At 42.0% G+C, this 13,284-nt stretch overlaps 1 protein-coding gene across 1 annotated transcript in view; it reads left to right on the forward strand.

Moving 5' to 3' along the window:
• LOC142329374 (pickpocket protein 28-like) overlaps nt 1-13,284 on the forward strand; it is a 102,787-nt gene that overhangs the window by 51,082 nt on the left and 38,421 nt on the right. The window contains exons 4-5 of the mRNA XM_075373913.1: nt 1,222-1,321; nt 12,636-12,787. Of these exons, the coding sequence (XP_075230028.1) occupies nt 1,222-1,321; nt 12,636-12,787 (252 nt within the window). The remainder of the gene's footprint in view (nt 1-1,221; nt 1,322-12,635; nt 12,788-13,284) is intronic.

Below are 13,284 nucleotides of genomic sequence, written 5' to 3' on the forward strand. Positions count from 1 at the left end.
GGAACAGTACCTGAATGTTTACGTTTATAAAAGTAACAAAATGTTAAATAATTGTTAATTATCGAATTTATCGATATGTTATTCAACTACTTACTAATTGTATGCTTATTTTTTTAATATTTAAAGTTACATATTTGGATACTTTTCATGCATATTTCAAGCTTTTTATGTTGCATATAATCGGTCTCTGATTATATTGGGACTAATACGGTGGTCTCCTACAGGAACATCATATTGTATCTAACTAAAACAAAATGCTATTGTTTCCCACATAAAAGAATAGATGATAGAAAAGATGATTCTATCTTCTAGATAGAAAAGTTGATAGATAATAAAAAAAAATCTAACCAATCATACATTATAATTGATCACTTGAATTATTTTTTCATTACTGATAAAAGATCTACAATATTCAAAAGAAACATTATACCAATAACTTGAACTTGATTCAAAATAAAGAAGAAAAGATGCACTTGGTTAAACCTTCAGATTAGAAACTAGCTAAAAAAAAAAAAATATCATTTATAAATAAAAATTTATAATGTTATGTACAATTATGTTTTGACAAAAGTGATTAATCACTAACAAAAGAGGCAAAACCATTCCAAAGAATATCAGGCATTTTATCCATGCCAATCCCTCCAAAGTGCTGGTAATTTAGGTTTAAAGCAATACCTTTACTCTGTTCACAATTGCATAAGTAAAAATGTTATAAATTTAAGAAAATAACATTAATAATACTAAAAATTGAACATCTTAGGCTGCTTATTTCCCTTATATTCATTTAACATTTTTACATTTAACATTTTAACATTTTAACACAAAATCTGGAACCAAAACTCTGAAAATTCTCATTAAATTTAATTTAGAACATGAAAATTATTCAAATGAAGTCTGTTTGGAATTTCTTTTCAATTCAATAAAATCTGTTAGATCCCAACTGGGATATCAAAAACATTCTGAAAAAATCATCTATGGCTAAAATAAATACTCATTGCAACTGGTAATTAAAAAGTATATACTTTATTTTAATAGGTAGATGTTATTTTAGACAGGAATTTAATAGGAGATTGGCTTATTTTAGCAAGTAACATCAATTTTCTCTCAATAATGATGTGCTTTTTTATGAATTTCCCTTTCTTGTTTATTTAATGACAAAGATTTAATTCAACAGCACATATTGATATATAATTAATAGTAATTTGATGTCTTGTTTTTTAGAATAAAGAAGAGAGAAGCAATTGTTATGACTTGTGACCAGCACATATTTAATGAAGGAAATGATTATTTAGATCCAGATTCTATTGAATTCATGGAAGAAGTGAGTTGCTGACATTTTATAAGAAATTTAAAAATCTTTATTATTATTATTTTTTTAACTAATTAAAAATGCACTTATTCAATAAATAAATGTTTGAAGTTGATATTTTGAAGTGATGTGTGCACAATATGACCTGTTCTGTTTGACGGCTTAGCCATTTAACTTCCACCGTTTCTTTCATGTTTGTACAAATCATTTAATATCAACGTATTTACTGTCTTTCACCCTCACCATACTTTTTGCTTTCTAATTATTGTCATTTTTTTACACTAACTCCTAAAACCAAAATAATTAACACTTTAAATCCTGTACCCAAGAATAGCCCACGTAGAGTAACGAGGACGAATGACCGAAGCCCGAGTATGGGACACGTCCTACATTTAATCGTATTACAACCGACAAGCAGGCTGCTCTCGTGAATAGGAAACATAAAATGTTTTACTTCATTTTGAATGGTTCTGAGTAGCTCTTACCGCGATCTGTTAGATATTTTGGAAACTACATAATGGTATTCAACATGGGTACGTGGAAATTTCAGTAAGATATCAACATAATATATTTAACTTTTATTAATGAAATAATTACTGTGTTCTTTTATTCTTTTTTAGTAAGTTAGTTTTCAAAAATATTCGTAAGTTTTACGCCGGTAAAGTGTTGTTTACTTTATGATTTACATGCTATTATTTTTTGTAAATTGAGTTGTTTTGATTTTTGCAGGTGCGTTTATTGTTTTATTTTTTAATATGCAGGGTGATTCAAAGAAACGGGAAATTTTGAAAGTTGTGTTGGTAGCCGTGGGCGATTGGTACCACTTGATAAGTGGCGCCAGCCTCTCTAACCTAACCTGTCATTTAGTTGTCATGGATCCTTGGAATGCTGCGCAACAAAGCGAATTTGCTATCAAAGCGTTTTACAAAAACAATGACAGTGTGGAGGGAGCGCGTAGAGAATTTTGTCGTCATTTTAATCTGGGACGACACGTGCAATTAAAACATGGATATCTAATTTTGAGGAAACTGGTTCGGCAATGAAAAAGAAACCTCCAGGCCGTGAGCGAACCGTCCGTACACCACAGAATGTTCAAGCTTTACAAGATGCTGTCACACGAAGTCCACATCGGTCAATCCGTCGTCTCTCAGCATCTTTACAATTGCATAGTTCAAGTGTTCGAAGAATGTAAGTGAAGAACTTGCAATTCCATCCATACAAGTTGCAGATCGTTCAGGAACTGAAACCGAACGATGCAGTTGTGCGAGCACAATTCTGTAATGTAATGCTTCAGAAGATAAATGATAACGAAGAGTTTGTTCACGAACTGTGGATGTCAGACGAAGCGCATTTCCACCTCAGTGGATTTGGTAACAAGCAACATTTCAGATACTGGGCACAAGAAAATCCTACGCAGCTACACCAGCGTCCGTTGAACAGCCAGAAAGTGACCGTGTGGTGTGCTATGTCATCTTACGGTGTTATAGGCCCTTATTATTTTGAGGATGACAACGGTCTTGCGATTACAGTGATGTCGGCTCGTTACGTAGCCATGCTTGAAACCTTTGTTGTGGAACAACAAAAGAGATTTCCACCAATTCTTAACACAGCCTGGTTTCAACAAGACGGAGTAACGTCACATACTGCACGAATATCGATGGCAACTGTACGCCGATTGTTTGGACAACGTGTCATTTCACGAAATGGTGACATTAGATGGTCTCCCAGATCGCTTGATCTCTCTGCTTGCGATTACTTTATGTGGGGTAACCTTAAAAGCTAAGTGTTCCAGAATAGACCTGCTACAACGGAAGAACTGAAGGCAAAGATTCGAGAAGCAATTGCGGAAATTCCAGTTGAGATGTTACGTCAAACCATGAAAAATTTAACGAAGAGACTTCGTGAGTGTTTACGTAGAAGAGGAGGTCACCTGCAAGATGTCATCTTTAAAAAATAAACTAAAATGTATGTATCCTAAAATGGCAACATTTGTACAATTACATGAAATAAAATTCATTTTCTAAAAAAAATTTTTCATTAACGTTATTTAATTTTTTTAATTTCCCGTTTCTTTGAATCACTCTGTATTATTTGATTAAAGTAAAAAAATTTCAATATGAGTGAATGTCATCGCGTAGACGATCCAAAAACAATAAACTTGAAAATTTATGTTTCAGATTCAGATTTTGATACTGATGATAATATTAGTTCAAACGAAATTCGCCATAAAATTCTAAACGAAGTAATTTTTTATTCTGGATCTGAAGGAGAAATTCACGATGAGGATAAAAATCCAAATTTTGAAGTAGGGTCGAATTTATCTGATGGTGATGGTAATGCCGATAATAGATCTAACATTGCCCAAAGTTTTCTGATCAGGTAACATCTACATCTACTTTTCAGCATGAGGCTAATAAAAATACCAAAAGTAAAAGAAGTATTGGATCTGCAAAGAAATCAATTGAGATGTTGGATTGGTTGTTTGATGACAATCAGCTCCTTTTGTGGTTTTTTTAAACTATGTGATGGGCGTTGCGAAAAACAACCCAGAGCCTCACAACACCAATTCACCTAACACTAGGTACAAACATCAAGCTTCAAAAAAGGATATTAACTATCCAAGAAATTGAAATACAATTCTACCGCACGTAAATAACAGCTGCAGTCCCTACTGTTGACCGAATTTTTGCACTCTTTGCGCAACCTTTGACAGTTGACGCAAGATGGTACCTCAGCTTTCTGCAAATAATCGTCGCGCTTGTGACCTTCCTTGCCACAATGAGCGCAGACCAACGCATACTTACAGAATTTGTCGCTGTGGCCAAAACGACAGCACTGGAAGCAACTTTTGTACATCCACGTACTTCTTAACCCTACAGGATGTTAAACAGACATACAACCTACCCTCAAACACAAACTTCTTAAAGAGACCAGCGCCAAGTTCAAACACACCGTGATACCGCTGGGCATCACGCGTACCAGTCTTGAAGAGTAGCCTACACTCTTTTCTAAATTCGGCCTCATCCATTTCGTTGTTCTTCTCCCGAATGAGAGACTGAAGAACTTCCTCATAGGATAGCCACCGATGAATGTCATAGTCAATAACCCGGAGCCTACGTTTTTGTTTCGGGTCGACCTTAACCTCGAATTTCTTTACCTCAGGAGACTCCATGATGACTTGGACTGTCTTCTTGTCGTTTGCAACCACTACTAGATCCTTGCTATTCTGTTCTATTTACCTAATCTTCAGGTTTTTCTGTTTGATACGAAGGGCAACCTGGAAATCCTCTTTGAGTTGTCTACTAGTCTTAGTAGACCCCTCGGTCTTGTTAATAAAAATCACCTCGGGCTGCTTCGAGGTTTGACTAGCCTCACGCTTGCCCTTCACAACGTCAGAGTAACGCTTCGGATGTTAGGAGCAGGCTCCGAAACTTGAATTACGTTGACCTTCTTGGGCTTAGAGGCCAACTTCTTAAAACCATCTGAAAGAGCAGAAAGAACACCCCTAACGTGCCTAAGTCTTGGTTTGCTTGGAATTTCTCTCGCCACCACCCCATTCGGTCGCCCATAAGACCGAATGTCTGTACCACAAACGGTTACTAAGCCTCAAAACAGCTTAGCGACCAATGTCCTAAATAGCTCCTAGAGCTTACCTAACAGAGTGAGCGGACTAATCGCGGTGCCATAACCACTGGCTTACGTGTCCTGGCCGCTCACTTGTCATATATTTACTAAAATTGATAGGCGTACCTCTTCAACTACTAAAAATATATATGACAACCATAAATTAAAATTTACTTTTTCAAGACAGCAATTCGCTGCCACGCCTAAGTAGTTGAATGCAAGGAAGTACCTGTCCACCATATTAAAGCGCTTGAAGGCCTAATTGGCTGGTGGTCAGCCATATATCTCAAGGTTAGATTACCACAGCACTGTGTTAGGAGTCTTTCCCTTAAGTAAACTACTGATGTCAGTTGAACATAGCAATCGCATCAAGGAACTCCCACACGGTCCGACAGTGCGGTTCTCGCCACATTGACTTGCCTCTTGTTAGTGGCCAATTTTCCCCTTGACATCTAAGTTCCTGGGTGGCCCGATCTCTGGCCCCCGCAAGATCAAGGTAGTCAAACATCAGGTGTTCATTTGACTGTACCTTCTCGGAGACGCACAGCGCATCAACTGCCAGGCGGAACCGAAACAGATATTGGTTCAAATTATATTGTTGTGAGCACCTGTGCACCCGTTGCCCTTAAAAACGAACTCAAGGCATACCATCACCCCAAGGCTCTCCCAATCGATTTAGTGGTGAAAATTCGGGCAGTCATGTGGAAGTTGCGAAGAGGTCGGGAGGCCGAGGCATCTGGGATGAGGTTTCGAGCCGGGCCAGAACCGGAGCGGAACGGTGATCACAATGCACCGGAACAAAATTTCGTCCAGTTGCCCATCTCCCGTCTGCGGAAAAGGCTACAAAGCCTCGCGATGGAGGCATGGCAGCTTGAATGGCACACCACGACTAAGGGAAGATCCTTGTATAGTTTTATACAGGATCTGGGGGGATGGTATGCCTCGAGTTCTTTTCTAAGGGCGTCGGGTGCCCAGGTGCTCACCAACCATGTTAACCTGAACCAATATCTGTTTCGGTTTCGCCTGGTGGCTGATGAGTTGTGTGTCTGTGGGGAGGTCCAGTCGAATGTGCATATGATGTACGACTGCCCTGCTCTTGGGGGGGCCAGAGCCCGAGCCACCCTGGAACTTAGAGGTCAAGGGGAAACCTGGCCGCTCACAAGCGGCGAGGCAGTGTGGCGCGAGCCGCACTGTCGGACCGTGTGGGAGTTCCTCGATGAGGTTGCTTTGTTCAACCGTCATCGTTAATTTTAAGGGATTATTAAATGTAATGTAATTGGACTCCTACAGCTCTGCTGCTGGAAACCAACCTTGGTAGTAGGGCTGGCCATCAGCCAAATCAGCTCCAAGCGCTGTTAAATGGTGGACAGGTACTAGCTGGCATACAGCGACCGAGGCGTGGCAGCCATAATTGCTGTCTTTTTATTTTATAGACGTATAGTTTAAGTTGTTACAAGGGGTGCGCCTCCCCGATCTAGTTTTATGTTTGACAAGTGAGCGATTGGGACACTTAAGCGGGTGCTGTATGGCACCTTGCTTGATTCGCTCACGCACGTTAGGTAGCTCTCTAGGAGCTTTTAGGATTTGGGTCGCTAAACCGTTATGAGGCACAGTAGCCGTTCTTGGCACGGAACATTTGGTCTATGCTCTAGGGCGACCGAATGGGGTGGTGGTGGGAGAAATGCCAGTTAACCAAATACCATCACCCCAGATCCCGAATAAACTTGTTCAGAGATCTTCCCTTAGTCGTGGTGTCCCATTCCAGCTGGCATGCTTCCATCGCGAGACTGTGCAGCCTCTTCCGCAGGCGAGAAATGGGTAACTGAACGAAATTTAGTTCCGGTGCGTTGTGATCACCGTTCCGTTCCGGTACTGGCCCACCCCGAAACCGCATCCCAAATATTTCGACCTCTTGGCCTCTTCGCAATCTCCACATGGCTGCCCGAACTTTCACCAGCAAATCGATTGGGAGAGCCTTTCCCAATACGGTTGTAGCTTCGTAGGAGGTTGATTTAAAAACACCAGTGCATACAATTAAGTCTCTGCGCTGGACACTCCTTAAATTTTCAAAAAGGTTCTCTATTCATATCCAACCTATGCGCCCAAACGGCCGCCGCGTAAGAGATCATGCTTTCAAAGACACCTCGGTACACCATTTACATTTGATAGCTAGACAACCCATAGTCCTTCCGAACAATCCTCCTAAATTTGTGCATCACTGAGATGGAATTCTTTAAATTTTGAATGTCCATCCAGCCCTCCGCGGTCGACAAGGCCGCTTACCCTCGATTTTCCAGCTGCGGTCGTGAATTACCACGAACTAAAAGCAGACAGTCATCGGCGAAAGCCTGGGCCTTGACCCCCTTCTAGGAATTTCAATCCCAGAAACCCGTCAATTACCAGGTTCCACAGCAGGGGACCGAGAACGGAACCCTGCGGGCTTCCCCTGGTGACGGATGTTTCTACAACTAAGCTCATCTTTAAACAGAGCCGTACGATTATACTAATAGTCACGTACTACGGCCTGCAGGGCTACGGGAACACAGTCGGAGTGCCTCACAAGCACAAGCAGCTCGGAATTCTACCTCGTTATGCGTATCCCTTTCAATCAGTAGCAGCTCGTTGTCAAGTGATGATACGACAACCACACGGCAACCTTAAACGCAACATTGAATCGAGTTCTATGATCCAAAGAAGGGGACTCAGAACACTGATCTAAGGGCAACTTTTAGTTAAGGTCTTACGAACCTCCGAGCAGCCATCACGCAGGGAAATAAGTTGGGAGCCGATGGCTGAAATAACTTGAGAGCACGTTTAGTTCATTTCGTGTGCACTTACGCTACTGCATCTGAAACAGGACAGAGGGCCACCATAAATTGTTAAATGCCTCGGATATGTCCAGGAAACTATCTAATACATATTTACATTGACTAGAGAAAGCTATATTCATCACCTTTAGTATGGCATCCTCAGTGCTCTTGCCCAGTTGGAAACCATATTGGTTGTCCATAAGCAAATGATCAGTGACCAATAACATTAATACGCAAATATATGACCTTCTCAAAAACCTTGCCAATCACGGGCATGAGGTGATTCAATCCTCAGTGCCAATCCCTTTCGTAAAGCCTTACTGGCCTCGATTTAGAAAACATTTCATATTAATGCTTTCCCAAAGCCGTTCTACAACCAGCCTTCCAAGCAACTTGCCGATTACCGGCAAGAGGCTGATGGGCCGATAACTGCAGACCTCACTGGGATCCTTTCCTGGCTTTAAGAGCAGCCTCACCAAAGCCACTATCCAACAAATCGCGAAGGGGCCTCAGTTAAGGCACCCCGTGAACAGCCTGCCAAGCGGCTCTTTTATGAGAGGCAGCAGTTGGTAGAATATATCCGGGTGAAGTTGGTCAATCCCCGGTGTCTTTTTCAGAGCCATTCGAGAAACCACTCGGTCTATATCTATGGGTTCCACAGCACGTACTTCAGGGAAGGGCGTAGCCTTCGCCCTAACGCCGACCTCTGCTTCACGCTCCGGATAATCTGGATACAGAGTATCCAGGAATGCCTGGTAAGACGCTACAGATGTTAAAGTGTGGTCACGACCACCAAACCCGCATTGAACACTGGTCAGCACGTGCAATGGCTTTTGCCGGTAACATAATTTTGCGAGTTGCCAGAGGCTGCACTGCAACTCGCGCATGGAGTCTTGCCATAACTTGAGTCTGGCTTCCTTCATGGCATGAACATAATCATTAAGGGTGCGCCGGTATATCCGCAGATGCGAAGACGCTCAGCACATCATTAACGATAATTCCCGTTAGGGGGGGCCGACGCTGGTATCTTCTCCTAGCCCACTTAACTCTTCCGCGCAGCACGCTAATTTCAGAGCACCACCATTTTTTTCCGGGTTTCCGCCTGCGTTTAACAGACTGCTCCCTGGAAGCAGCGGTCATGAAGGCTCCAGGCACTCCCCGATCAGCGGACTGGCCACTACCTAAGGGTTCGTTCATTGGCCAAGGCCGCAATGATAGGGTAGGACCCTATCGCAGTTAGTCTTGATGGCCCGGCCGAATTGATCAGTTATCAATTCCACCTTCTCACTGTGCTCCATGCGCCATTCCAACAACTGCAAGGCATCCGCGCACTCGCGCCATAGCCTGTGCTGATCCAAGCTCCTTAGGTTATAGCGTTCCAAATCTGGAGCTCTTAGACCGCCTTCGTAAACGATCTCATAGGTTACAAGCCTATAATAGCTAACACTAACCTTGGGCCAGACGGTACAACTACTTGTACTTCGCAGCAAGTCACCCGTCATTAAAGTGATGCCGATGTTACTTTTCTTTAGTTCAGAAGAGAAAGTCGGCGGTTTTTTTGCATCATTAATCAAGTAGGGATTTTTGACTTCCACGAACTGTTCCAGACCAGCGTCTCTGGGGGTCAGTGAGTGGTAAACCCCATGCGGGATACTTGGCATTAGCGTCCAGAGCACACAGCTCCCTGGTGCCCGGGAGACCGTACAGAATCCTCCATAACTTCGCCAACAAGTCATCGATACTACATCCTTGCTGGAAGTATACCGACACTAGTACGACATCGAGCGTACCCCTCGTGACTCGCACGACGGTGAAATGCTCATCCGACCATTGGGGAATCCAAAAGACACCCAATGAATCTGAACAAACCACCTAAGTCTTGGTAAAATTCTACTCCTCGCTCCTGCACTGACGCTGCGGGGACTCTCAACGAAATCCAGAAGGTTGTCGATGCTCTGCTGCGCCGCAGCCAAGATCGCGACAGAACTGCCAGGTCTGCCCTGTGCCGCCTTGCTCTTTGACCAACGGGTCGCCTCTAACTTCCCGGATGGAAGTCCCTACATCTATGTCAGAGCCTTCGCCCTCTAAACTTGAGGAGAACGGGGAACTTTCCGTTCTCTTCTTTCACCCAGGCCTAACTAAAAGCTGGTCCTCTAGCATGGCCAGAGTTACTTTAGCCTCGCTACCTACAGATTTTAGAGATACAAGCTGTCTTCCCCTACTGAATAAGTTTGGGCAAGCCCACAAATGTGATTAATGTCCGCAGCGAGCCACGGATAGCTGGGAACCTTCTATATTACCGTCTCACTCTTCGTATCTCTCAGCCGCTTCTGGATCGGTTATAAAAGTACAGCCACGGATTACTGCCCTTGTTCTGAAAAGAACGCAAGTAGGACTAGGGAGTATTCCCTTACTTGTGACGGGTGCTTAAGGTCAGAAGTCGTTGCCACCTCTTCGCTGCGGTGAGGAGGATACGCGTCGCAAAATTCTGTGCCTTATATACCGCAAAATTGGAGCAAATGTAGAGTCTAAATTGACCAGTGCTACACAGCAGCCGCATAATGTTATCAGCACGCTTTGAAACTATCGGAAGGTACACACATGACCGAAAGCCAAATCTCCTAGAGCAAGCCACAGAAACCTCTGGACGCATCAGAGGGACCAGAGGTTCGTACTGCGTATCAAAGAGTTCGCCCGCCTTCTCGACTGCTTGATATATTCTACGCTGGAGGATACGCTACTGTATCTTGCCCAGCGCAGCTATCACCGCCGGTGGCTGGTAAGAAGGAGTGCCGGATCTCTCCCAGGTTTCGCGACAAGCACTAGCCGCTGGTGCTTCCATATCTTGGGGATATGAGGTTTACAACAGTTGCCTTCCATGAGGCAACTGTTGTAAACCTCAAGGAAAACCTCTGGCTCAGCCTGAACCGCCACCTTGACCACCGAATTCGGCAGCCAGTCCGGAACCGGCTTTTTAGCTGGAGCTAGTCGTGTTGCTGCCTCCAAAAGTTCCGTTAAAGTGAAAGGAGGAGTGCCTCCTGTTCACTCCTCTCAGAAATCCTAAGCTCCTCTTCTTCAGGAAAGAGCCCGTCTATTATATTGCAAATATAATGGACATCCTGAGTAAGAGGGGCCCTAGGTCTTAACGCCCTCCTTACCAGTATGTTGTAAGGCCTGCCTCGTGGATCCATTTCTACTTCCGAAATTAGTTTCTTCCAAGACCTCTTCTTAGCTTCTCGGATGGATCTAACAAGATCCTTCTTGCATTTACGATATCTATTTGTAAGGATGTCTCTGAGGGCAGGGAGGTACGCCCTCGTCATGTATCTCCTAGCCCTGAGGCAGGCCTTCCTCTTTTCCGCGATTTCAGGGGTCCACCAGTATACTGGTAGGTGCTCCTTTCTGGAATACCTCCGCGGTAAACTGGTACACGCCACCTCAATTTAATCCACTAAACAAGATTTACTCCACTTCTCCTCCTCTGTGCGTCCTTCGCTTACTCTTCTGAGGTCAAGCACCTGTGTTAAAGCACCAGGATCAGGTTTTTGGTGCTCCAACCAATGAAGTTGGAGGGCCTTCTTCACCAGATTCTTCCTCCATTATTGTGGTTATGACCGGCTGATAATCACTACCAGAGAAGCCCTTCCACACCTGCCTATTACCAATACGCTTGGCAGCTCTGAAGTCACAAACGTTAGTCAACAATAGATCATGTTGCACGCCGCCTGAATGTAAAAACATCTTTAGTATTCAGACAGATAAGGTCCAGCGCCGCAGCTGTTTCCATTAATGTTCTTCCACGACTGTCAGTCCTAATCAATCCTAACAGATCCCCAATGCATGAACCACGCATTGAAATCGACCGCGATTAGTGCAGGGCGATGTGCGAGGAGATCCCTCGGCATATCAGCCAACTCCTCCTCAAGCCTCTCGATTGGAATATTCGGCGATATATAGGAAGAGTAAAGGTAGATCTTATCGACTCTCGACCTAGAGAGACAGGTGGCAGTCTCGACCAGGTCGAGACTGCCACTGCACTCCACTTCCTGACACATGCAATCTCGGTTGGGAACGAATTACGTACGGCTTGGAGACGAGCGCATTATCCACGCTCATCTCTGAGCGCAATATATCTGCAAGAACTTCACCATTCCAGGGATCATACATCAATTTTATGAATTTTCCCATCAGTTTTGACTGAAGAGGAGAAAGAAAGAGCTCGATCATTTTTTCAATCCGAGGATTTTTTATACATTAAAATTTGTATCAATTATATCCAATAACATTTTTAAAAGGTTCTGTACCCTCTGAGGTCAATGAAATATTTAGTTTATATTTTTTCCCGACAAAATGTTTCTCATAAATTTTAAATCTCCATATTGTGTAAAAACATTCTGGAGGATGCTCCTGCAGTAGTTGTTGACATAATTATGTAATTTTACAATTCATTTTCATTTTAAAACATAAATTATGTTGTATTGTTATTGTTTAGCCAAGTTCTTGGATATTATATAATTTTTTTAGTGAAAAAACAATTTTTAGGTGCAAGTCCCCCAGGGAAGGATACAGTCTGATTGTACTGCAGTTTTGAGAGTAGACGGAGATGTTAGACACAAAACAGATTCTCTAGCTAAAAGGCCTAATTTTATTTGCTAAAAAAATTCTTCAGACTATGTCCTTTGGGAAATGCTCACCCCAAATTTTGTCATTTTTTGTACAAAGATCAATTGTTGCAATCAATGAAATTATTTGTTTGAATAATTAGTTTATATTATTATGTAAATCCACTGAATGTGAAATAAAATCATTCTCATTATTCTTTATGAAATTAGAAATATTTTTATGACAAATATTTATATTGTTATTATTACAGTTTAGTTATCATTTATCAGGTAACTTCACCCCCTGAAGAAGTTGCATGGTATTGCAAATGGAAGGAACAACCTTTGCCTTGCACTGATTTCTTCACACCAATAATGACTGACGAAGGTCTATGTTTAACTTCAAATGCTCTGAACCATGATGACTTTTACGATGGAGATGGGTAAATATTATAAAAATTCTAGACCTTTTGTAAGTATTATTATTTTTTTTTTCATTTGTTTATGTGGGCATTGACTTCTCAGGCCAATAGCCCTGTTCACAGTCTTTAAAAAATAGTTTAATTCCCAGCAGGATCATCAAATGTAAAGGTGTAAAGGGCCCTTATAAAAACAAAAATTTAAATTAAAAAATCCTTAAAAAAATAAAAATTTGATAAGTCTTAACAATACAATGAAGACTATATAAAATTTATGTTTGTGTCAAAAGCTACTTCACATAGAGAATTTTTTACAAGCAAACATAAATCATACTGACTTTACAAACTTGTTAGTTCACTGGCATATTAATAAACAACTATTTTTTCTTCTTTGCGATTTTCTAAATCAGCAGCACTATTATTTGTTAGTTCATACCTTTTTATGAAGTCCTCATATATATTGCACTCTTCGAGTTGATGCTTGACTGTAAGTTGTTTATCACATGCACTGCATATTGGTC

This window comes from Lycorma delicatula, chromosome 1 (assembly GCF_047948215.1).
Source record: "Lycorma delicatula isolate Av1 chromosome 1, ASM4794821v1, whole genome shotgun sequence".
Lineage (NCBI taxonomy): Eukaryota > Metazoa > Arthropoda > Insecta > Hemiptera > Fulgoridae > Lycorma > Lycorma delicatula.